The sequence below is a fragment of the Acanthopagrus latus genome, chromosome 12 (genome assembly GCF_904848185.1).
Source record: "Acanthopagrus latus isolate v.2019 chromosome 12, fAcaLat1.1, whole genome shotgun sequence".
Classification (NCBI taxonomy): Eukaryota; Metazoa; Chordata; class Actinopteri; order Spariformes; family Sparidae; genus Acanthopagrus; species Acanthopagrus latus.
In genome coordinates, this window is record NC_051050.1 from 12,815,249 (window position 1) to 12,842,696 (window position 27,448).

At 42.2% G+C, this 27,448-nt stretch overlaps 1 protein-coding gene across 1 annotated transcript; it reads left to right on the forward strand.

Annotated features, from left to right (window-relative positions):
* The first annotated feature begins 37 nt into the window (after nucleotides 1-37).
* ndufa8 (NADH:ubiquinone oxidoreductase subunit A8) lies at nucleotides 38-5,653 on the forward strand. The gene is made up of 4 exons (XM_037117381.1): nucleotides 38-177; nucleotides 1,076-1,239; nucleotides 3,477-3,642; nucleotides 5,176-5,653. Exons 1-4 carry the CDS (start codon nucleotides 127-129, stop codon nucleotides 5,311-5,313), a joined length of 519 nt encoding a protein of 172 aa, XP_036973276.1. The 5' UTR covers nucleotides 38-126; the 3' UTR covers nucleotides 5,314-5,653.
* The last annotated feature ends 21,795 nt before the right edge of the window (nucleotides 5,654-27,448 follow it).

The following is a 27,448-nucleotide window of genomic DNA, read 5'->3' on the forward strand; positions in this document are numbered from 1 at the left end:
AGCAGGCGCAGTAAACCAAACTGACCTTCTCCGCGGCCTCGTCGTGGAGTCGGACTAGGACCTTGGATGTTTTTCAGCAGGGATATTTGACTTTCTGCTTTTGTTCTGTTGTACATACGCACAGCCATGCCAACAACGCTTGACGTGCCCTCGTTGCAGGAGCTGAGCGTGGACGAGGTGAGCAGCCGCTATGGTTTTAGCTTGAAGGATATAAGAACATGCTAGCTAACTAACTAGCTAGCTCATGCTAGCTGTTGTATGATTCAAGTATGCCCGGTGGCTTATAACTTTTGCCGCCGGTGTTACCCTGCCTTCACAGAGGTAGAAGCTGGTGACCTAAATTGTAACAGATCCGCCAGCAAACACTTTTTGTACCCGAGTAGTCCAGCGTCTTAATGATATCCACCTTGGCTGCGCTAATTAATGTTACAGGAATCTCAACTTGCAGCACAACTCTTGTTAACGTTGTATCGTCCTCTTCACAAGTCTGCATTACCGTTATAATTTACTCCTGTGAAGACAGTAACACTATAATGACTCCCCCAAAACAAAGCTATTAGTAGTTTATGACAGCAGTAGTGATATCTGGGTCATTGAACTTGTCCTTGGAAGTCAGGTGTTAACTGGCAGCAGCTTGTGTCTTTCCAACAAGAAAACATCGGCGTCAAGGGTCTAATGACGATATGGTTTCTAGTTTTTAATCTGTAGTTTGATAAATATATCATAATCACACTGTAATGCACAATGCCCATTCCTCTCCACTACCAACCTCATACTGTTGTGCTCTTTAATATGCAAGGTATAACTGTTTTTTGTAATGCTAGGGATCTCACAACCTATATTTATTTAGAAAGAGAAATCCCAAAGATAGATCGATGCGGAAAAGGACCATAAGCGATCACAACACTGCATCACTAAATACCTGGCAACATCTCTGGTGTTGGATATAATTTGAAGAGATGCTGGAAACGTGTGCCAACAAAAATGATATTGGTCTTGTGTATCAAGACTTTGGTAATTAATATTCTTACCCAGCCTTAATGATTTCTATGTGTCTATCCCGGTTTCTTTCCAGATCAATGTGTCATCTGCAGTGTTGAAGGCTGCTGCCCACCATTATGGCTCCCAGTGCGACAAACCCAACAAAGAGTTCATGCTCTGCCGCTGGGAGGAGAAGGACCCCAGAAAGTGTCTAGAAGAAGGGAGGAAAGTTAATGAGTGTGCACTCAACTTCTTCAGGTAATTCACATTTGGGATTTTGAATGTCTTTGTTACCAAATACCTCTGTTTATACTTGGACACAAGGCTTGTTCAAGATGAACAGCATCTCGCTTGCATACAAACTGGCTATTTATCAGTTTGTATGCAGTGTCCAATTGTTCAAAACATGACAGGGTAGCCCATTTAAAGGCTATACTGGTGATCTGTGGTTTCTGTTAACTGTCCAGCCTCCAATTTTGTTCAGTTCTGCACAGACTCGGCTTATCTCTACAAATGTTTACACATGTTTTTCAAGAGATTCAATACAAGAAAGTTGGTGTTTACTCTAAAACTAACAGTGTGCTTGTGGTCATTGTGTGATTGAAGATGTGGCTGAACTCTGGAGCCAGATGGAGAGTGCTGAGTTTAAGAGTCCATGTGAAATCCTGGTCAAAGGAGTTTTTTTGGCTCAGTGTTTTTGTATTTCCTCCTCTGTGATGGACATGTGGGCAGAAAATGTGGTCAGAGGTCACAATTACTTCAGTCGGACAGCTGTTCTCTGAGGGCCTACAGTTTCAGATTTGGGACATCTTGGTTCCTATTCTGTAACTTGTCCTGCTACTGAGCTTTCCATTCCATCCCCATTTCGTTAAAGTGGGATGTAGAATCATTTGCAATTAAACACTAGTCATGCAAGGGTAGGAGGGAAAAAAAGTTGTTGATTATGTGCACCATCTGGGATGGAGGCAAGTGGCTCGATTTTTAGAGAAGTGTTGGGTTCTCGATAATATGGTAATTCTAGTCCAATGCTTCTTGAATGGTCCCTTATCCCAAATTGGGAAGTCATTTATCCAGACTCTGGTGTGTTCACGAGAGTCTTGAATGTGGGAACAACATGGACGCCAAAAACAAGTTGTTTTGCATTTCAGGGCGTTAAAACAAGTTGAAAGCTGTTTCCAGTATTAGAGTGACAAGGAAGTGTGTGTGTGTGTGTGTGTGTGTGTGTGTGTGTGTGTGTGTGTGTGTGTGTGTGTGTGTGTGTGTCTATATATATATATTTTTTTTTTCACCATTTGTCAGCATCACAAAAAAATGCATGTTTTATGATGATGTTATGCTCTAGTAAAAATACCCACAACAGATTGTTTGTGAGAGTTTAAAGCTTAGAAAGCCAGATATCTTCCATTGTGTCAGTGTACTAATCTTACAGCAATGTGTATTCCTATGGTCATTTATAATATCTGATCTCATTTTGTTTTTCCCCAGTAAATACCTTTTTTTAAAAAAATACTTTTGTTCACTTTACCTTTTATTAATTTTCATTGACTAAAAAAATTGTTTTGTCTTTGGATACCTCGGTCAACCTCTTCTTCAAATTCTGAATAAACTCTGGTAATTCTAAAGTCAGTAGAAAACACATCGCTGAAAGTGGTGACTAAAGTATAATATATTGAATGCTGCCCCTTTTTCCGTTACTTGTTCTTAGAAAACAAAACAATGACAAGTGGAAAACGGGTTGTTAAAAACACAAATAACTAAAATGCAGGATTTATTGTGTCTATAAAAGTGTCCTTGGGGGGCTGTTTGAGGAAGTGGCCTGGGGTGTTTCACTCTTAACTGCTACGTCTGTGTTTACTGAAAGTTTTGGCCTGAGCTTTGGTTATTATACCCTGATGTCCACGCAGTAACTAAGGTGCTTTTGTGTGTTTGTGTCTGTCTCAAACAGCTGGTGTTCCTGGTTCTAAAAAAAGGAAAACACATGACCTCTAAATCTGAAGCTGAAACAAACAATCGACACTTTAACCCCAAAGTTAAACTGAGAGTTACTGTGAAAGAGCAATACGTCTAATTACTATAATGAGGAAAGATTTGAGAAACGTTGTAATTGCACCTGGGACCTGGAGTGATTGTTAGGTGCTTCTGGCAACTGCCAGCCACCTTTAGGAGCACTTTATTTAGATGACTAGCTAAGATAGTTCTTATGAAGGAAAACTTCAGGAATCTTTTGATGTGGGAGCAGAAAAGTTATAGAAGTTCTTCACATGCTTGGTGTGTGAATTTGAATCTGAACAGTGTTTATTTAGAAACTCTTATATCATATAACTCTTCAACATAATTTTTTCCCCTCTTCTTAGTCACTTTATCTCTTTAAACGTGAATGTTTTTGAGCTATTTCAAGGGAAAGAGTTGCAGCTCATGTATCGCAGCAGTTATCTGGACTATTCTCTCTTACTCTTGCATATTGGATTTTGATTCAAATCTCTGTTTCCTTGCAGGCAAATCAAGGGGAACTGTGCTGAGTCCTTCACGGAGTACTGGACCTGTCTGGATTATTCAAACTTGGGAGAACTGCGCCGCTGCCGTAAGCAGCAGCAGAGTTTCGACAGCTGCGTCCTTGATAAGCTGGGGTGGGAGAGACCTGAGCTGGGAGACCTGTCTAAGGTGAGCCTTGTGAGGGATTGGCTGTGCTTTCACAGTGTGAGCAGCTGGGTTGATGATGGGCTCCATTCTTGCTGATTGTGGGCTGTGCAAGAGGCTCTGATTGCGTCTGCGTAGTAGCCTCACTCAGCCACAGTTTTGAACTGGCAAATCATGTATTTTTATGTTTTTCTTTTCATAAAATTGACATTTTAAGGGCATGCATATCTCGCCTGCAAGCACTAATTTGGTAGCAGCAATTAAAACCAGAAAAAAACTGATCTTGACCATAGATTTTGGAAAAAAAAATTTCTGCTGTCTTTGAGCAGACATTTATGCAAACCAGGGAATCTGTGAATGGCTGTAATCAACTTTTCAGCCATTTTGCACTTGCCAGGCAGAGCTGTTCATGGAAGGAAATAACACGAGCAGGGAAACAAAACTGAACTAAACTCTGACTTCTGATTACTATGAAAAAGTCCAGATTGACTGTCTACACACTGACAGAGTTTCTCTGCTTGCTTAGCCATAAAACAGATAAAAAGACTTGAACTGAATGAAAATAAAAGTTGTGCTTTGAGATGGTGTGTGTATGTAAACTACATTTTGAAAGCGACTGAGAGGAAATAGTGACCCATTTAGAATGGGTGATCTCCAGTGTTGCAGGAAGACAAGAGCATGTGAGGAATGAAGTGAGAGAAGGAAAGACAGACCTGACACAGAAGTCATGAAGAAAGTGCAAGTGAGGGTTGAGAGGATGCAGATCATGATGTAAGGGAAGCGCTGCAAGAAGTAGAGAAGAATGGAGGAAACGGACAAGGTGTCAGCAGTTCAACCCACGTGCAAAAATCTTTTTGGTGTATGGTTTTACATCATCGCAAAAAATATCACCACAGCGAAGACCACTAACACCAGCTTTGTTTTTGTGAACAAAACAGCAGGAGTACAATGCCACACCCTGTGTATAATTGTAGAGAGCATGGTGGTGATCTGCAAGCAAGAGTTTTTTATACACCCCAGGCAGCGCTTCCTAGACAATGGCATTATCATGGCAATAATAATTGTTTACCGTCCCTGTTTGCGTTGTCTTTTTAGTTTTTCTTCTCCATCCTTTTTGAGTTTGCTGTATTGCTGCTTTCTGCTTCTTAAATCTCCCACTTTAAGGTCCCACACAACACGTCTTCAAAGCATCACGCCCATGTTCCGTCCTGCTGCTTTGTTGTTACCTTTAATACAAAATGGCGAGGCGAAAAAAATCGCAAAATTCCCATCTTGAATAGGCAGTCTGAAAGGGGCAGTAAGCTTCAGGGTTTCATCCCAGAAATGATTGATTAGGTCATTTATTGTTTTTTTTAAACCTGCTCTTCAAGCAACCTATGTGTACTGCCATGTCAAATATTGACACAATATACCTGTTGTACAATACCCAAACTTATGATCTTATTTGTTGTGTTTCAGTTGAATTTTTACAGTTTTTAAGAAAAATCATTTAAAACATCTGATCAGACTGAGCATAGCCACCATCTTACACCTGCTATGTTCCATTTTCCTCCACAGGTGACCAAAGTGGCGACCTCGCGGCCCCTCCCAGAGAACCCCTACCATTCTAGACCACGTCCTGAGCCCAACCCAGTCATCGAGGCCAAACTGGAGCCCTCCAAACTTGGCAGCAAGTTATTTTTCTGGAACTGGTGAGGCAGCTCCAGAAAGTCAGTCACCTTCCAAAGCCATCCGCTCTGTCCAAAAACAACCAGGCTACTTGTGACACATCAGTGGTACTTTTAACAGGTTTAAATCCCTCAAGTGCTGTGTGAGGACAGAGGGTTGGTTTTGGACAGAGCTCATGTGCTAACAGTCTCTTCATCGGTTGTACCTCCAGCATTGTTTGAGAAAGAAAGGTAGGATGGATTGTGTGAACGAAGTCCATGAATCCATACAGCCTTTCTGACCACTTCTGTAAATGTAATGAGTGAACAAATGCAACATGCTGTTATTATTGTTGTCAAATAATAAAGAAATAAATTATAATTCTGGATTTTAAAGTCTTTATTTAAATTTAGTACATGTTACCAAATGTTTTGAAAGATCAGCCATTTGGAGCCCTTATGTTGCTAGTCGCAGCTCCTTCAATATGTGCAAATTGTTGGCCACACCCCCGCGTCTGCACATCTGTGTTTTGTCAGAGTGTGTATTGTCAGACTGATGGAGGCTGAGGTTGGAGGTCAAGGTTGAGGGTCACTACCTGCAGCCAGAGAGAGCTGCTTCTGCTTCCTCCTTTTCTCCCAGCTCACTTCCTGCCTCTGACCCGGACTGGAAGACGACCGGAGGAGTCATTTTCGGAGATGCACATTGAAGTATGTTATTGCTGCCGGCACACGTGCGCATGCACACCCATGACCTTGAATGGACGGGGATGAAAAGCCGATTCAAAGACATGCTGCCGTGTGGAACATATCGGATTGTGCCAGTGCGCGCACACACGGAACACCGGGACATTGTCCAAGATCAAAGTTCCTCTTTAAGGTGGCGAGGGAGCTCTGTGCACAAGTTACCGTAAATACTCAGTATTACATTAGTTTCACATATCAGCTGTTTGGAACTCTGATTTGTCTTGCTTCACTACAAACGTCAGGCAGGTCGAGTCTTTAACCCCTGCCATGTGGTTGATTTCATTGGGGACCAATAGTAATGCATGATTTGACAGCTTTCTCATACTCCAAAGCAGAAATGTGGCCCCAGGGTGTTTGCATATGATGTAAAAAAGCACCGTTTCAGAGCACAAAAACACAAGGACTTGACTTCTAAGGGAGGTCAACAGCTATCCGCTGACAGTCACTGATTTTATTCAGAATATGTAAAAATACACTTGGAGTTATTTTAGTTTTTGCTTATTCTAGATGGAGCGGTGATATACAGTAATTCCGGCAGAATTTGTTTTCTATACTGCGTGCTCTCAACATTTTTCCCACAAGCTTCTTTTTATCCTACAGACGGCAAGTTCAGGAGTGCAGTGTTGCAGATATTTGGAAAAACAACCGTGCATGGAAGTGTGTACAGTAGCTCCACTTGTATGCGTTCACGTCCTCTTGTTACTGACAGCAGTTTCAGAAATCCCCTTCGCAAGGTGTGGTCTGGACCTGTGGCTCGCTCAGGAAACGCCTGACAGACCCTCTTCTGACCTGGACAGTGGGACAAAGGGAGGAGGGAAGAAGGGATGCAAAGAGGAAAGGAGGTGTGGACACAGGGAGGAGAAGGACAGTCGGGAGGTGGCAAATAAAATACTGAAGGAGGGGGAGAAGGAGGTAGATGGAAGAGGAGTGAAGGACATGAGAGTAAAAAAAAAAGAAGAAGAAGAAGCAGGAGTTAAAAGGGGGGGAGGAAAAGTGAGATCCAGAATGACTTGAAAGCAGACAGACAGGCGGACAGAGTGGGGTCTCCAAGGTTGCTCCGTGGCTGGCGGTGAGGCCCCGGGGCTCGTGGCAGGCCCGTCTCCATGCGACTCGCAGGAAGCCGGGGGTCATCGTTTGACACGGCACCGCCACGGGAAGCGGGCTCTGGCACAGGAAAGAAATACAATACAGGGCTTTGACAAAGCTACAGCCCGCCTGGGAGACGGGCGCGCTAAAATACTCAAACAACCTGGCTTGTTCATAACACACGACTGTCAATATTCCCATTGTTCACCGTCAGCCTCGACATAATAAAGTGCACGTTTGATGTGGCGATGAGCGGCAGCAGTCAAATCTGGAAGACGTTTATTTCTTTCTTTCTTTCTTTTTTTTTGTTTTTTTTCTTTTCCATCATTTCACCCGTGTTTGAGAGGGAAGGTGGAGTTCAATGAGACGCATTTACATTTACATATTCTGGCATACTTTACCGGTGTGTTACTGCTGTATCAGCGACACTGCAGTGCGCTTGTTTCCACGAGACGTCTGCTGCGCCCATGCCATCAAGAGCCCCGGACATGTGGGTGCACTTAATTTGGCAAACCTAGGTGTGTTTGATTTGTTTATGTTGGTGCGCCTTCCTCGACGTTTCACTCTGTGATCTTTAGACTGTACATGTCGCTGAGTGCTACTTTCATGTCTCCTCTCATCCCCCCCCGTACAGGACAGGGGCGGCTTTGAACTGCCATGCAGGTTGCTCTGTGTATAAAACACACAGCCACGGGCCACAGGTACCATTACTACATCCACGACCACCACTCAGGGAGATTAATAATCTGAGAGCCTCCAGAAATACACTCAGACACATGCTCATGGGCTCACTTACACTGCAGACGCTGTTGTTTTTAATCTTTGTTTTCCTTCTGCTGGGAGGAGACATGCGGGCACATTTACACGAGACAGAACATCTCAGCAGAGGAAGAGTTCGTGTAGATCTGTTGTTACATCCACCACCTTCAGGTCTATGTAGTCGAGAATACATTTTTGAGATGACAAAATAGAAGTGACTCTAATCAACCCAGATTATATTTGACATAATGTGTAATTAGATTGTAGTTTCATTGTCGAGGATTTCTTGATTTTTATTTTTTGATTATGTCTGATTATACTGCTCTTTTTTTAAAAAAACAAACAAACAAACAAACAAAAAACACTATCCCACATGTTGAAGAATACACTCACTACACCGAGGCTTTGTGCAAGACCTGCTCTCATAGAAATATGTATGTCAGATGCAAACATTATTATACTTACAGTACAGTAACATGAACAAACTTTATCTATTGAATTATTGATGCTTATATATATATATATATATATATATATATATATATATATATATATATATATATATATATATATATATATATACAGTCGTCCTCAAAATTATTCATACCCTTGTTAATTTTGTGATTTTTTTATTTTTGCGATGAAACTAATGCATTTTTGTCACGTTTGTTTATGAATTATATGTGACCAACAAGTGAAAGAACGACAGCAATACACAATTCAAGAAACTCTTAAATTCATGGGTATTTTATTGTCGGATTACCAAAAAATGCCATGTTCAAAATTATTCATACCCCTGGCAATATCTCAACAAAAATGTCCCAAATGTGTTCATCTTTGTCCCAAAGTTATTTCATGATGTCTCATTGGAATGAATACCTTTTTTGTTGACCAAATGTTAAACAAGGTTAAAAAAATAGCATCTTTCCAGAAGAGTATAAATAGTGGGAAAGTGTTCAGGTCATTGTTAATCTCTGGTCATCATGGTAAAGAAGAAGGAGCTCAGTGAGGACCTGCGTCAGCATCTTGTGCAGGCCCACAGTGAAGGAAAGGGTTACAAGGCCATTTCCAAGCAGTATGGTGTCCCTGTCTCAACCGTCCAGAGCATCATCAACAAGCACAAGAGGTTCAACACTGTCAAAAACCTCAGTGGGCGTGGCCGAAAGTGTAAGGTGTCCCCCAAACTTGCCAGGAGAATCTGCCGAGAGGTCAACACCAACCCACGGACCACAACCAAGGCCCTAATTCAAACCCTTGAGCAGACAGGGACAAAGGTGTCACGGTCCACCATTGAGCGAGTTTTGCACAGAGGAGGTCTCCATGGACGTAAACCTCGGAAGACGCCGCTGCTCAGGAAAAAACATCTGGTAGCTCGCCTGGCCTTTTGTAGAGGTCATCTGAAGCAAGATCCCAGCTTTTGGTCAACCATCCTGTGGTCTGATGAGACAAAACTGGAGTTATTTGGCCATATGGATACCCAGTATGTCTGGAGGAAGAAAGGAGAAGCCTATAGACCAAAGAACACTGTGCCCACTGTCAAGTATGGTGGTGGAAGCATAATGCTGTGGGGATGTTTCTCTTCCAGTGGCACAGGCAATCTCGTCAAGGTCCAAGGTATCATGAAAAAGGAGAATTATATCAGGATACTTGATGAAAATGTCAAGGAATCTGCTGAAAAACTCAAGCTTGGCCAAAACTGGATGTACCAGCAAGACAATGATCCTAAACACACCGCCAAGGTAGTCAAGAAATGGTTCAAGGACAATGACATCAGTGTCCTGGAATGGCCAAGTCAAAGTCCTGACCTCAATCCAATTGAGAATTTGTGGCATCACTTGAAGACCAGAGTGATGGCGAGGAAACCAACCAACCTGACCCAGCTTGAGGCATTCGCCAAGGAAGAGTGGGCCAACATCCCACAGGAGACGTGCAAGAAGCTTGTGGACACGTACAAGAATCGTCTGGAAGCAGTCATAAAGAATAAAGGCTATGCCATTGACTATTAAATAAAGACGATGGACTAGGGTATGAATAATTTTGAACATGGCATTTTTTTTGGACTCCGTTAATAAAATACCCCAGAAATGATTTTTTAAAATTATTTTATATTGTTGTCATTCTTTCAATTGTTGGTCACATGAAGCTAAAACACAAATTTGAAAACAAGCATTTATTTCATCACTAAATGAAAAAATCACAAGAATCAGCAAGGGTATGAATAATTTTGAGGACGACTGTATATATATATATATATATATATATATATATATATATATATAAGCATGGTCTTTCACCACGTGGTCCATGCTGATCTCCTGCTTTCTTGAGCTGTTTGCTGCATTGCTGATGATCTTTCACTCAAACTGGAATTGAGCTCTTTTGATAATGATGACGCAACATCAGCAAGGCTGTGGACCAGTTTTGAGCTAGTCGCAGTAAAGGGGGAATATTTTCTGGACAGTGTTACAGAAGTCCTATTTCACCCCATCCAGAATTTTTCTCCTCTTCTGCTCAGTTTTATCCCTCCTGAGGGATAGATCTGACTCTTTTGCTGCTAAATGCTCCACTGAGTTTTTTTTTTTTTTTCATAGCACACAGCTAACTTTATCTGTCTGTCGTTCAGGGCTGGTCATTTAGTGTAAAGTCTCATTTTGGAGCGTTCCCTCTGCAAAACAGCTGCCTGCTGCGGCTGGAAACAATGTCGATGAGAGCGCTGAGAGTGAACCAAAACAGTTGCACACACACACACACACACACACACACACACACACACACACACACACACAAACGTTGGGTCCTCAAAGCCTAAATCTGCACGGTGACAGAGTGATGACCATGAGTTGTGTTTTGCATTCCAGCCAGCCACGCTTCACCGCCACTCTTTCATGCCGCAGTTTTGCCAAACGCCTCTGAATGCCGCGCTTAAGAAAACATTTAGCAAATTTTCAAGGTTTCACTCGAGGTGCGAGCTGGTCAGGAGACAAGACGGAGCAGGACGGCTCTCGCTTCACAGCGCGCTAATGAAGCTCAGTCACACTCTCGCGGGCATACGATGACACACACTGACACATGTGCGTGCAGACACGCACACCGACGCGTTTTCTGTCTTTTAGAATTCGTGATAACTACAAAGTCAAAGTTTTTTTTTTTTCTTTTTCTCATTGTGGTATCTTAAATGAGTCCACAGGAGGGATTTTCAGAGGGCTCGGCTTACTCCTGACTGTTTATTCCACATGTTTAACATTCAAACTGCGGCCAACTCCGCTCGTTCCGCCGTGTGTTTACTCTGTGGTATCTGAGCAAATGGACTAATGTGAAGTATGTGATGAAATGAGATGTCTAAATGACAGCTCGGGCTGTTGTCACACAGCTTAACACTCATGAAGCTGCGGTCTGGGAGCCATACAGTACACTGCTTATTTGTCTGCAGGTGTGTGTGTGCATGTGTGTGTGTGTGTGTTCGGTGCGGGTGCGTGATGAGTATGAAGCGCCTGCAGGCCTTAAGTGTTTGTATGGTTGTATGTTTGTGCATTTGTACATGTATGTGTGGGTAAAGTTCATATGTGTGTGTACATGTGCGTGTGCGTGTGTGTGTGGTGCTGCAGCTCCTTCTGGGCTGGCTTGTGTTTATCTTGGCCTGATCCCAGACCTTCATCACTTCTCTGCTGATAGCTCCATTCCTCCATCCCTCTGTCCCTCCGGCTATTTACAAGTCTACCGCAGACTGCCTTTCCCTGCGTGCCAACATCCAATCCTTTTTCTTCTCCTCTCCTTTCTTTGGTTCTCCTCTCCTCTCCTCTCCTCTCCTCTCCTCTCCTCTCCTCTCCTCTTTCACACTGTCGTTTACTTTGTCTCAGCTAAAATTTAAAAAAAAACCCTGTGACACCCCTCTTTCTCTCAGCCAAACAGACCGAACCTCGCCAAATTGGAACACATACGCGCATCCACCCTTTACTCATTCTCTCCTTTGACTTGTTTATGCAGAACAGTGTGTGCAAAAGTATTTGTAGAGTGAACGAATATCATTCTTCTGTGTGAACAATGACGGGTATGCCACAACACTCACTCACACACAACCCAAAAGGGTTTAAAGGAGGGACATTTAAAGTTTTCGTTGGTCTACTAAGAGAGTGTCGGCTCAAAGTTTGGGTGTACATCTTTTTCACTGCAGTGAATGTTTGACTTGTCACAGCAGGAAAAGTTCATGTGTTGCTAATGATGTCGACAATGACTCTTCAACAAATAAGACAGTAAGACATTGTTATTTTATTTATTCTTTCACACCTTTTCCTAGCGTGACATGTCAAAATGCTCTCCATGAAAAAGACCTGTTGGAAGAGTGGTGTAATTTGGTGGGTTTTTTTTTATATTTGTATGATAAAATTAGATGACATAAAGTATATATTGTGTCATCATCAAACCTTAATTATGGTTAGAAATAATTGCAGTAATTGTAAGGCCCCTCATGTATTTTAACTTCCCAGGCAAGTTCAAATCCAGTCTTCACAAGCGAAATACAATATGATAGGGTCGGACACGTCAATGTTAAAAAATGCTAAAAATGTTCCACAAATGAAGTACATGGGGACTTAAAATGTAAACAATAACTGAGAAAAACAACCATAAATGTCTCCATACAGCAGGTTTGACATAATCCAAGTCTGGAGATCTCAAACTGATTTGAAAAGATTTTTTTTCCCGTCAATTTATTAGCTGATATTACCATTCCAGCGACCAAGCTAATAGCATTAGCATGCATCCCGCCTGAAGTCTGTGAACAAGCTTGGCCATGCGTTGCAGGTTTAAATAATGTTGTTTCAAATTTAATTTAGGATTTAGGGCCTCTGGGGACTTGAATTATGGCAGATGAGCTGTATGGAACCATTTTAGGTGTTTAGTTTGGGGGGAGGCGGGTTACATTTTCTAAAAAGTTCCCATCTACTTCAGTTGTTTAAGAGAATACTATTGTACTTCTGTTTTGCTGTGAAGCTCCAGTAATGTTTTTTGGACTACGATGCTCCACCTGACTTTCCATCAGCGTAGGTCTGAGTAGATAATGACTGAAATGTAAGTGTTTTAATATCATGTCATGACTAATAACATGACCCAAACTACCTCAAAGTCACTTTACCCTTCAACTCTTATCTTTCTGACAGCAACGCAGCATCAAAGGAACTTTGACTGCCACACGTTTCCACACACACTGTCTGCACACACTCAGTACACAGACCAGTTGACATGCATTCACACACACACACACACACACACACACACACACACACACTGAACTGCAGCCCAGCAGTTATAACCCTGCCAGTAGCCAGAGTTGACTTATTCCCATACGCTGGGAAGCTGATGTCGCTCTAATGCTGTTGTGCTTGCGGTTTCAGCGAGGTATACTGGGGCATTCCTCCGCCGTGCGCTCATCTAAACAAAGCTAGTTAAAACGGACGCACGGGGGCTCGGGCTACACAGTTGTGGCGAGGCTCCTCTGGGTGGCTCCTATCTGACAGAGGACTCGGAGAGTTTTGGGTTTCCTACGCATGTCAAGGTAGGTTAGCTGTTCCCAGCGTCGGTCCGCTCGGAGGCCCTGGTGGGCTATCACTCACAGCCGGGCCCTCCCCTGGAAGCCTCGCTCCCTCGCTCCACCCCCCACCCCACCGCCTCGCCCACGCTGACGTCTTCTGGCTGTCGTCCCCGGTTTACTCGTCAGGTTTTGCCCTTTTTTTCCACGTCTGTGTCTCTCAGACCTTACATCCCCTCTGTCCTGCTCTTTTCTTTCCAATCAGATCATGGTGTGTCAGAGTCCGGGTCCTCACTTGTCAGCTTTAATTTCCCTCCCAACCCTATCATGCGTTTTTAGAAAACCCTCGCTGTGCTCGAATTGTCTGCAAAAAGCCACAGGGAGAGCTAGATTTCATTGCCGTAGGTGTTGAGGCAATACTGAATCGTGTTTTTGTTTTTTCCTGGGAACATGTTGCTGCCGAGGATGCGGACCAAACTTGTCATGCGAGACAGTTAAAGGGCACTTTATAGGTTTTGGGAAGAAATTACACTGAATTTTGATATTTACAACATTTATCAGGTACTAATGTAAATGCAGAGATGTTTAATTTGTCCATAACAAGCTGTTCTAAGAGGAAAATAACATCCCTAGAACAATGCTTGAAGCCAGAAAGATGGCAGGGTCCGCCACAAATAAACAAAGTAAAACAGTATGATTTTTTTTTTTAAATTAAAAAAAAAAAAAATCAGTTGGTGAAGATCTTTCTCTTCTGATTAAAATTTCTTCCCCAAATGTACACCATGCACCTTTAATCACAATTTTATTTTGTCACATGTATATGTGTTGTTTTCCAAGTTTAGTTAACCAAGCCGAGGCAGAAAAAGCAGCGAAAAGTAAACTAAGCGCTCCTCTTCCGCCCTCTCCATCCTCCCTGCAGTGCTGTGTTGTCCACGCCGGGTAGCGAGGAAAGAGACAGTCCAGTCCTCCCATCTCACACGTCCCCGCCTCGACACATAAATAATCACACCGCTTCCAGGTTTACCGAGCGCGTTAGCGTCCGGCGCTAACACAAGCCGTGTTACAGCCCTGTTGCTTAATTGTGAATGCAGGCAGTTTGTGAGTCAAAACTAAAATAACTTTTTGCAGAAGAAAAATAAACTGACAGGGATTTTTCCTGAGAGGAAACCTTTAGTTTACTATATGACATGTTTCTTAATAGTGCTAAAGTGTTCAGTGTTCTTTAAATAAACAATGTGGAGTTTTGCATAGCGGGGCATGAAAGAATGCAGGAGTCTCGCTGCCCCTCTCACACATGTCAGCAATTTGGCTGCCTTGTGTATTTTGGATGTTGAAAAAAAGGAACATTTCAAAGTAAACGAAAGAAGGAAAGTCTTATCCGCCTGGCAGCTGTGCTCCGGACCAAATTGCTTTCAGCTGATGCGCTGCAGCTCAAACTTGCTTGGGTAATGTCAAGTGATGCATTGCAATACTGAGAAAACAACACAGACAAAAAATAAATAAGAAGGAACAGAAATGCTGGAAAGTTCCAGTGCTTATCCAGGCAAAGCCCACAAACCCCCCAACAAGCACACAAGCTCGTGAACATTTTCTTTAAAATTTTCGCTATTTTAATTTAATCTTCATTTAGTTGTGTTGGGATACGCAGCATCCATGTAAACAGAACATTTGTGTTTGACCTTTTGAGCATCTCAGTGACTTGCAGAGTGATATATAATTGCGAGGATGAATGGGATACAGTTCAATATTTGGATGGCCAACAAACAGTTGAGCAAGAGTGAGAAACATTTTTTTCTTTTTTATATATAGCAAAATCTGCGAGTGTAGAGGACATTTTTGAATGACAATGGCAGATTTAAGAACAGTAAGTAAATAAGATAAATACATAAAAGCCACTAGAATGCCCCCATAAATATGCTGCTTAAAACAAAGCTGAGAAAATACTTCATCAACCTTACACACACACACACACACACACACACACACACCATTGTCCTGACGTGATGATGATGATAATTTAATTTATTTCATGCATCACATTGTGTAACTACACGCTGGCATCTCCAGCTACTTGACAAACAGAAAATTAATGCCAGTGCAAACAAATGCAGAATATGTTTCTCTTTCAGCGTGCAGGCCCGCTCGCATAAATACACAGAAATACGAAATCTCCCAGTGCATCAATAAAACCCACAGATCACAAGTGCGCTGAAGATACACAGACATTTCAACATTTTCCACACAAACACATGGAATGAATAGAAGTATATTTCACAGTCTTTTTTTTTATGGTAATTGAATTTTCCATGTTCAGGGCAGTTATTAATGTGCGTTAGCTGAGATTTTACACACTCAGAATTTTATATTTACACCCTGAGGTAGCGACTTTTCCTCCTGTCGTCAAACTCATTTTTTAACATTTCATTTGAATTTTTTTTCACACATACACATTTTTCACACTTGATAAAATGCTATATACATTTTTTTCCCGGCTTTATAATGGCAGCTCTGTTAGGCAGAGATGTTTCTCCACATCTCCTTTTGCCAGCAGTCCAGACGTCGATCATAATATTACATAAGTAGTTTGGCACACCCTTCGAGAGCTGTGGGGAGCAATCATTTATAATAACTTTAATATGCTCTGACAGGCAATATGGATATTAGAGACTGTACACCACAAATCAACACCTCAGCGTGGTACCTGTGATCCTTGCATACATTCAGAGTGTAGAATACATGCTTGGATCATACAATATATTGTGTGTTTGCACTGACTGACTTAACATTTATGGGTCAAGTAGATGAAGTGAAGTGAAGACAGCAACTCCCATGATCCCATGCTGCTTACGACTTTTGATTTGTTTTGATTGTGAGAAGAATTGCCAATGACCTCATGATGTCTATGTATTATGTTGCAGAGGTATCTAATGAATTTAGCATTCTAATGAGCTAGCACCAGCCCATCCTTGTCAAAAACTCTACCACTAGCTTCACAGCTAATTGAGCTAACTAGCCATGGGTAGCTACAATTAGCCGCAGTTATCTCCCCAATTGTTTTGAGTATGTATTTGCCAGATGGCCAACTCTTCCATATTGCACCTTTAATTAACACTTAGAATATATGAAATATAGTAAATGTAATGCTTAGAAATGCTTAATAGGGAGAGCTGGAGTCAAAATTAAAATCTTACACAGATGCATTATCTCAGAAACAGATGCATGGCCACAGCTGCCACAAGAATTATCTTTGCCATCCAGTTTATATGAAGTGGAAAAGTTGATTTGTGTGTGGTTTCTCAGAGGTACTGGGGAACCTTATTAGACGGACATGCAGTGGCGAGCAGGCAGGGAACGATGGGAGAGAAATTGGCTATGACATTGAAATTACACGGTCAGCATCTTCTAGCCCAGACTAAGCAGTTTTTTTAATATAATACAGGGAAAAATACAACATTGTTTTTCTCACTGTTGTTAATTTTGGACATGAAGAAACAACTGTGCTTACGTCTGGTTCATCTCAGTGTTCTAGCTCTGACAAAATATTTCCCCATCAAGGGCCACCACCTGCACACCCCCTGACATTTTGAGCAGAAACCACACGCTACTTTTAACTCGGTCCTGGCCGGCCAAACCAACCAGACCTGCTCCGAGCACAACAGGTTCACTCTCTCGCCCTCTGTCTCCCAGTCCCCGGCTCTGTTTACATTCTGCTGGCAGGGCGATCTGGAAGTGTTTGGCCGGGGCTCTGCGCTCACTGGGAACTATCAGACGATTCACATTTTAAACTATTTTGATATCAGCTCTGTGGAGAGTTGCCGTTTCCCTGAGAACATGACTTGCCTCTGGGCTCTGGGGCCTGTTGCACCGCCAGAAGAATAAACAGAGGGAGGGGGGGAGAGAGGCGGGGAGAGACAAGAGTGGGTGATGGGAGAGAGAGAGAGAGAGAGTGTTCCTCAACCTCTGCAGTAAAAAAAAATACGTTGAAAAAGTTGAATTATGCCCCGTTGCTGTGAAAAATCTCACGAGTCAGAGAATAAACCCAGTGTAAAGACCCCCAAAGTATACATATAAGTAATTCAATTCATTGACTTGGATTGATAAAATCATATACTATAAACAGAATAGAATTACAAATTGCATATTTGAGTGGAAGAAAATGTACCGTACTGTATTTGCTGCATTGAGCCCTGAGGTCGCAGCATTTCTGGCAAGTACCCATTTCTTGTGTTGAGGTTAAAGGTGCCAGAATTACATGGGGAGACCTTCAGCCTGTGTTAATTAGGTGAGTGGTTAAGTTTCACCCTGCCATGCACTGCCCGAAGCTGTGTGTGTGTGTGTGTGTGTGTGTGTGTGTGTGTGTGTGTAAATGAGTGTGTGTACACACAGGGTGGTAAAATAATAATAGCCCAAATATAGTTGAACAAACCTGATCCAGCTCAAGCTTTCTGACTTCTTACTAAAAACTTAAATGTTATAACAAACATATTTACAAGTATATAAATGTGTATTATATATGTGGCAATTTCATGACTCAGGTGCTGGATTGTATTGCGATATGTATGGAAGCAGTGGAGAGTGTTTTTTTTTTTTGTTTGTTTTTTATCCAAGAACTCAACTCAGCATGGCTTTAACGCAAATATTTGTACTCCACCGAACTTCAGAGGGAAATATTGCACTTTTTACACCAAAGTATATGTATATATATTGAACATGATGTCATGTTAGAATATGACTTTTGTAAAAGTGACAGTCGCCCATATGAATAACAACTTGACCAAAAGTCTTAAAGTATTTGATAACAAATGTGCTTGAGTTTTAAAAGTCCAACTATCAAATTATGCATTATTTTATGTATACTGTATGGGTCAACCTGTCAATGCACCGTCCAGTAATCAGTATATATATTCAACATATTTTTGCAGCAACTGCAAGTGAAATATTGAGTTAAAAATATGCTACTTTGGTTCTGATGAAACATGTAATCTACAATGTAACTAGTAATGAACTGACTATATATATATATATATATATATATTTACTTGTGTACAATATACAGTATATTTAATATTTGTATTGCTACTTTTACTTAAACAAATGTATGAACACTTCTTACACCACTGGTGTATATGTGTTTTTGTTCTTATTGTAAAATTTGTTCTGTATGACATGCATATATGTTTGACATTTTATCCTCATTTTTTTTTAGTGATAAAACATTAGTTGACAAATTCCTGACAAATGACCTACTTTTGGAGGCTCTCCCTCTCACTATAGCATTTGACTAAGCAAACAGAACTGTATTAAGTGTACTCACATTGCTCTGAAAGCTCTATCAAAGCTGACACACACACACACACACACACACACACACTACTGATTGCAAATCAGCTGCTTGTTTCCTTCTAAACTGTGATTTACAGAAGTCGCTATAACCACCTGTGACAGTCTTGACAAAAACAAACACCATCAGCTGTTGTATTATCATGGTTTTTTTTGTGTGTTGCTCCGTCCACTCCTGCTCATGCCTCCATGAACATAATGCTAACGCTAACATGCAACAACCCTCCGGCCAATCAACAGGCCAGCCTTCTCCCCTTCAGGTTCGAATGACCTATTAGCCAAATGTGTTTGTTCAGTGTTTAGTCACTATTACCCTCAGTATGATCCCTGCACTAAAGGGCTAATGGCTGAAAATTCACCCCCCTCTCCCAGCCTGACTTCACCGTAAAATAATTGATCGCATGTGAGAGCAACTGGCACGCGTTTCCTCTTGTTTTCCTAAAGAGGTGATATCATGCGGTCGGGCCGCTTGTTCGCCACCGAGATAGTGTGATTGCTTCCGGTGCTGAGGGAAGAATAAGAAATAAAAACGAGAAGGAGAGATGGATCTGAGGCCGATGTGGTTCCCAGTGAGGCACTGCGGCATTAAATCACACATCAGATCAGGTGGTGTTATCGCTCAAAGCCCTCCAGCCGAGAACGGAAAGAGCAGATTTGTTTTACGGGCTGTTTCAAACGCTCCGTCATTGCATCGGCAGGGAAATTGGCGGTTATCAAAAAATAAACTAAGCAGCTTTAAGTTTTACCTCTAAAACATATCTTATGAAAATAAAAATCTCAGCTGCAGGATTTTTTTTACTAAAACACATACACTGGATGAAGGGTAAGCTGAGGAAATCTGTATGTTTTTAAAAATGTTTTTAAATGGTCAGCTCAATATTAATATGTCATTTCTTACTATTGTTGTGTCTTTAATACCTGGTCTGAAGCACTGGCTCCTCTAGTGGATGATGTTATTTATTTACTGAAGAAAGATAGTTGAAGGGGCATTATGCAGTTTTGTAGAAGAAATTCAGACTCAGAGTTTTAATATTAACAGTATGAATGAGGCACTAACACAACCACACAACATGTTTTTTTTCCACAACCCAGAGGAAAAATAAGGTCCCCAGAACACTGTTTGAAGCTAGAGAGGTGGCAGGGTCCGCCACCATAAACAAAACAGTATATTATTGTGTTGTCCTTTAAGGTAAAAAAAGTAAATAAATAAATCAGTCACTGAAGCATTCTCTTCTGATTACTGTTTCTACTGAGTCTCATCCCCAGATCATAAAATACAGATGCAACATTAACAATAAATAATCAATAATCAATAATCTCTCTCCAGATAGCTGTATTTTATTGCTTTAAACAAAAATCTCCAGTTTGGCATCGCTCAGCCCTTTCAGTTGTGGACACACTCGATATGAAGAACTGTTTTTTCAAGATGTGTGTGTGAGTTTGTGGAAGTGTAACATTTCTCTCTCATTTGATGCTGTGTGTGTGTGTTTGTAATCGTTCATTGTGTGCATCCCATGTAACACGACCCTAAGCTTGGTGTGTGTGTGTGTCCAGTATCTGAATGTGTATGAATATGTGTATGTGCATGTGGGTGTGTGTCTACATGGAAGTTTGTGTGCATATGTGTGTCCCCTATATGTTACATTTACCTAAACTGCCGCTCTCTCTTTTTCCTGCTTCATTTTGACAAATTTGCGTTTCCAGGAAGCCTCTGAGGTCAGAACAGCATCTGTTGCTACTTAGGGCCAAGATGCAGTCATGAGCACACACACACACACACACGCATGGTGCGGGAGCTGCTTTGTATAAGTTACTGAAGAACCGAGACCCAATCAGACATGAAGGCGTGTTTAAAGTTCCCAAAGTGACTTTAAAGAGGAGTCCAGGTCTAGACCTGCAAATTTCACAGAGGAGGTTAAGAGGGTGTGTGTGTGAAGGAAATGGATCATTATTTTAAGGGGTCAAAATAAGAGTTATATAATAATTTCATCATTATAGCCTTAAGAACAATGAACCAGTTTAATTCAATGAAATGAAACCATAAGAATTTTGAGAAATGCAGACTTTCAGATGTTTCCTGAAGCAGATGTCTCCGTGACTAAATGCCATCTTCTTTTTCTTCTTCTTCTTGCTCTTCTTTTGCGTGTGTGTAGCTTCAGATTACTGACATGCGGGGCGGTTCATTTCTCAGAGCTGCTTCCAAAGCGAACAGCACACCTGGATAGCTACGTTCGGCCAGAGCCGTCCACGGCATCTGCCCTACACCCTCAAGTGTTTTACTCTGTCAGATTTCATTCCCCTTCATTCGCGTCTCTTCGCCCAAAACCACATTCATGACCAAACATGGCCTGATCCCATCAAAGTGATGCCTGGGAATACCTCAGTGAAACCCTCAGCGATACCACAGCAATGGAAGCAGAGAGGAAGGAGAAGAAGACGAAGAAGCCCACTTTGCTCTCAGGGTTGCTGGAACAACATTGAGGAGACACGGAGCGATGAGAGAAGCCAGACATCGCGAAAGATCTGCGAGGAAAGGAGTTTCTGTTCTTGGTTTGGTCCGAAGCCACAGGAACTGGGCTTCACAGCCAAGTCCCTGAGCAGAACCAACGTAACCTCAGCGGGTTAAATAGAACCCAGAACCGCAGATCGCAGACCTCTGTCTCGGTATGCAGAGGGGTCTGGATTCCAGTTAAACCTCATGTTTGTTTTTTGCAGATGAATGCCTTGAAGTGAAGCAAAGATTATAACATATGTACTGAAATTAAGTGATCATACTTGGTAATTCAAACATTGGACAGAATGCACAATTTATCACATGTGGAAACAAAAAATCTCAGTCTTTATCAATAAAACAGTGTTTTCTTATCTTGTTATAGTTTGATTTCTCGTTTAACAGTCTAGAAAGGGAAATTAAAGCACTGTTTACCTGTTTTTCCATCAAGAGCTGAGTTTGCTGTCTTAAAGCCTCAACATTTTACTGGGTGACACGTCTGCAGTTCATTCTGGGTCAAACCCAGAGTCGCCATCCCGCAGCTGTAAATACTCACAGCACACTGATGCCGCGGCTTTAAAAAGTCACCTATAAATGCTCTATTTGTTCTTGTTTGGACGACGTTTAATCAAGACAGCAGCGACCAGAGGTTTTTTTTTTTTCTGGCACCTGCCATAAGTTCAGACATCTGTGTTTACGAGTTGTGTTAAATTTAATGTCAAACATCAATATATTCATCCACTGTGGCACAACCTTAATCTCAGAACAATATTTTTTTTAAAAAATGGCTGTAATATGGTGTTAAATACATAATGGGTGATTATAGTTTGCCGTCAGTGGTGATGGTTTGTGATCGGCTTCAACGTCTATTTTGAGCTCTCGAGGCTCAGCTGACATGGAGCCAGTGGGTGACCTGGTGGGCCGGCAGTTGCATAACGTGACCGCAGCATCCCTGGTTTGCTTCCAGAGTGGACTGTCTACGTTATTTTCACATGTTGCTCTCCTCTCTTTATACCACTCCTCATGACTCCTGATAGAATCAGCTGTTATAAATAGAGGGCCAGGACACTTAGCTTGCTTGGTTCTCCTGTACCATCAATTACCTTACACATCGACAGTATACGTACGTGGCTGACATATCTTCCCACACAAATAAACCGGAAGTATTATCATTATAGAAACAAGGACATCATTTGTGGTTTGACGATATCAGCTATTAGATACAGATATTTGCTTCCTTGCTACCTTAGCTTAGCATAATATACTTTAAACAGCGCTAACCTGATTCTGACCACAGGTAAGAAAGTTAGCGGTTAAGTAAAGTTTACAAAGGAACTTGCTTGCTTGTAATAGTCACTCTGAGCACAAGAGCGTTAGAATAAAGACGTGCTGTTCACTTACACAGAGCAGCATGCTCTCAGAGCAGCAGAGCACCAAGAACGTTTTGTGTTACATGAACAAATGGAAGTCCTTGCTAAGTGTAGTATCTGTGGACCGACGGGTGAATTACCAGAAGTGACTCACCACATGCTTGGCTATGAAGAGGTATGTTTGTTTCCCTAAAGTTAGCTGGGATGTATTGGTCTTTTGTTGATGCATTTAAATGTACTGTGATTTAGCCACGTTTCACATTGGACAAGCAGACATCTTTAGCTAACATGCTCCTGGAGAGTTGTAGGCTAGAGTTACCGACTTGGCAGTAAAATTTCTGGGGTAGCTATGGCTAATGTTGTTCATGCTAGCTTGATAAACACTGACTCACAAAGCAAAGTGGTACACAAGCAATGGCTAACATTATGGTAACTTGAATGTTAACAATAGCTGGCTGTCATGGCCACTTACACTTCAGCCCCATTTTCCTGTGAGTTCTCTTCTCATTGTTTATTCATATTGGAAAAATGCATGGTCCGCTTGAACCGCCAAAATTCCAATGAAGAGTGTCACACTGGATTTCCGAAAAAACACCCTTATCTTTTTTATTGGTTGCGTGGGGGATTCGGAATACTTTTTTAATGGGCTCAAATTGTTGCTGTTACAGTTTTTGCTCAGATTGAACAAATAAGATCATTTTCCAGATGCTGGTGGAATTTATATCTTCTGTTGAGCCAGGTTAGTTTGTTGGCTGCTGGCTGGAGGTAGTCATATATTTAGTCAGACATGAGTGTGGTATTGATCTTTTCATCTAACAGAAGAACGTGAAATGGTGCATTTCCCAGAATGTCAAGCTACGTCTTTCAATCGTGATCTTTGTTTTCTTTATGTTTAACGGAAAAATAGGAAACATAATGTCTTTTCTGCCCGCCCGCCAGCCGCCATGTTCCGATTCAACCTTTGGGCCGTCCGCCCGGCTGCGCTGTGCTGTGAGGGTGGCTGAACTGTGCAGAGAGGAGATGTTAAGACGTTTTAAGATGCTGCGCCGCGGGGGCGACGGCCCGCCGTGTTAACAGGGCCGACCTGTTGGAGGAGCGAGGACCACCCCATCGCAGCTTCCCTCAACAAAACTCAACCAGATGTGTAATGAAGGTCGGTGCATGCACGTGGATGTGTGAGTGTAATCATTCTCACCTGCGCTGCCGTGTGCTGATACGACTTCCTGTGTGGAGGCAGCCAACAGTTGCAGCCCAGTGATACCCTGTTTGACCAGGCAGTTTGAGTCTCCACCCCCCCACCCCAACCCTTACCTCCTCTGTCACAATGCTGAAGATGTTACATCACATCGCCCTCCGCTTTTCCTTTTACTTGTGTCCAACATTTTCTTCTTCTACGTGCGGTGTTTAAGGCTCTCTTCTCCCCGCGGGGCTTTCATGCGGAATTAATTTTCATATTCCCTTTCCGTAATTCCCCCCAAAAAACCTTCCTCAACTGACAGCCCCCCCACCCCCCCTTTCCCCCTTCACCTCCCGTACCTCCCCTCCACCTCTTCATCCCCCTCATCCCTACCTTACAGCTGTTGTTTTGGATTAGTCAAATAGCTCCTGTCAGATCCAGTGATCCCTCTCCTTTGCCACCCACAGAGCTGCACCGCACACTCTTCTCTGCTCTCTTTCTGGCCCCCCCCCCCTCAAGTTTTCTCTCTCTCTCTCTCAAGCACGTGCACACAAGCCGTACTGACGACTCTGACAGGTGCGTGTTAAGGTGCCTCCTCGGGCAGGGCCGCAATTCTGCCGGTTTCTTTTCTTTTCAGGTCCAGGAAGGCGAAACGGTGGTGGCGTACCGTTCACACCTCTCAGAGATGACAAAAAAAAAAAGAAGGATTTGTTGATCTAAACCGGACAAGGAGAGAACACAAATTCACAGCGTTTCTGCTACCCTGGAATTCACCTTACCTTTCAACTGCTCCTTTCGTCTTCTTGCGTCTCTCGAGGAGTCATTACTATTTTTCTTTCTTGCGGAATTTTGACAGCTGCAGGTCTGGTCGTCCATGCCGGGCGAGACGGACTGACACTGAAAAGGGTTTTGACACGATGATGGCAAGAGTAATAGTGTTATTTCAGTCATTTGGAGGAAGGGAGTTTTCTGCGTGCGTGTGTGCGATCGAAGGAGAAAAAGAGAGAGTCCGGTTGCAATAGCACGGCAAAGATATGCGTCGTCGCGGAATACGGAGTGGACGTGCTACATGATGATTTGACAGAGACGTGTCAAATCATTGCTGTTGTTTCAGTGATTACAGATTGAGTTTTTCGGCGATACGAAATAAGGGTGCGGTGCAAAAAATAACAAAGGAGTATCTGTTACTGTTGTGAATGAGCGGAAAAAGTCTCCTTGTGAAGATAGTTACAGGTTTGGGTTGAGATCAAGCATGCCGTAGCAATCAGATATTCAATTTGGAATCCAGCTTGGGTCATTTCACAGTCGCAGGTTGCCAGGTGTTAAACAGGCACATACAGGGCCTCGAATAGGCGCGTTAAAAAACAGGATCTTGTTCATTTACAGGAAAACGAGTGTGAGTCTGAAACGAAGACTGCAAATGTGTCGTAAATGAATGTGGGTCAAGATCTGATTCTATGAAATTTAAAAGAGGATAATAAAAAGTGCTTCAAAATGAAAACCTGTAATCTGTCATTGGTTTAATGGTCCAGACAAGTTAATGGTGAGGGATTAAGTACAAAAAAGTCATATGTGAATCTAGCAGCTCTGCCTCCAGTTGTCATGCTAAGCTAACAGGCTGCTGGCTGTAGCCATATGCTTAATGGACACACATTCTTGTCGGCAAGAAAGCAAATAAGTACATTTCCTTAAACATCAAAATATTACTTCAAACCACAATCTCTGCTTTCTTTATTTTTGAGGGGGAAGAAGACAGAGCAGCATTTTTTCGTCTGCCGCCGTGTTGTAGTCCAACCATGTGTAGCCTACACACACAGGTTCAGTGGTCCAGACAAGGTAACAGTGAGTGGTTGAGTACAATTATATTAATGTTACATAATAATCTGTGAATAATTAACAACCATTCTAGCAGCTTCATGCAACTTTACACACTCGTCCTTTGAACTAGCGGATACTGTTAGCATGCTAACATGCTAATTACGTGACATCTCACATGAATACGTGTATGTATTGTTTTAGTTTGTCTTTATTTTATTCTGATTTAGTTTATATTCTTTAAATCTGTTCCAATAACTCTGTGCTTTACCACGTTCACCATCTTAGGTCAGTGTGTTAGCATGGTGTTATTAGCTAATTGCCACTAACTTAAGTACAGCTGAGGCTGAAAGGAGAAAGTTGCAGGTTTGATGGCGCTATATCATCATCCTTACGGTAAACCTTGGAGGAACTTTGGTGGCACTTTAATCCAGTTGTTGCGTTTCCAGGTCGCATTAAAAACTGCAGCAACAAATAAACTGATAGTCCTTTAATTGGACTACTGTCTGCTTTTGTAGCTGGTAGCTGTCAGCTTTTTATGACCATATAAACGATGCATTATTCATACACACACACCTACACGCACTCAGATTGATGTGGTGGCTTTAATCATTTAAATCGCTTCGTGCCAGAGAAAAGTATTTCTGTCCAGTGAGCAGACACTATTATAAAACCATCAGAGTCTTACACGCTCAATGAGTCAGTGTGTGTCTGTGTGTGGCAGAGAGACTTAACTGGGCTGTGTTAAATATAGATTGACAGAGAAGGTTTTATTTAAGTTATTTCCTTCCTGATGATCTCGATATAAATTTTAGACACAGTTTTGTGTTCTTGAAATGAACGGTGACATTTTTTTCACGTCATTCGTCGCGGGATCCTCTCCTCGTTCAAACACCCTGTCAGTGACGATCTGAAATTTTTGGGAAATAACATCTCGCCTCCTCCTCTTTATTCATCTTCCTCTTCCTCCTCCGCCTCCTCTCGGTCGTGTCTTTTCCATCCCGTTGCTCTCTCTCCCCATCAGCCCCCTCTGCCCCGCACTCTCCTTCAGCTGAGGACGAGAGCCGACCTCCTCCTCCACTCGTGGGTTTCCTCTGTAAGACAATGGCAGGGCAAAGGAGCTGTGTGTGCAGAGGTGTGTGTGCCTGTTTATGTGCAACTGTGTGTGTCGGCATTAGTTAGCATATATATATATATATATATATATATATATATATATATATATATATATATATATCTCATTCCTTTATTTCTGTATCTGTGCACGATTGTTGGTTTTGTGTATGATTATGTGTTTTTGTTTATGAAAGATGTATATTGCTCTGTGCTGATGCATGTAGATTTATGATGCAGGAAACAGGGACTGTGTCTCTGTAAAACAATAGAAGATTCACAGCGCTACTGCAAACACACACATACACACGCATTCGTATACACACAAACACACACACGTGCACTCTTTTGGCACTCACTCCTTCTGAGACCCCTCAACTTCTACCGCAAGGAACTCCCTTCCTGCTGCCGTGCTGGCAGACACACACACACACACACACACACACACACACACACACACACACACACACACACACACAGTGACACATCTCCTGGGTTCACAGGTCATCAGGATAAAGCTTCTACAGTTGTGCATCCTCTTTTTAAAAGTAAAAAAAAAAGAAAAATAAGACATAAAGCACACAGCTGAGGCAGGATACAGGAAATAAAAGTGAGAAGTCTTGTGTGACCACGTACGAGCTGTCACATTTATTTATAAGATTATGGGAAAGTGTTGCGTGTGTGTCGCCTGATTAACTGTGTCACATGCGGCCATACGCTGCCGCCAGCCTGGAAATCACTGCATTATTGTTGCACAGAAAATGA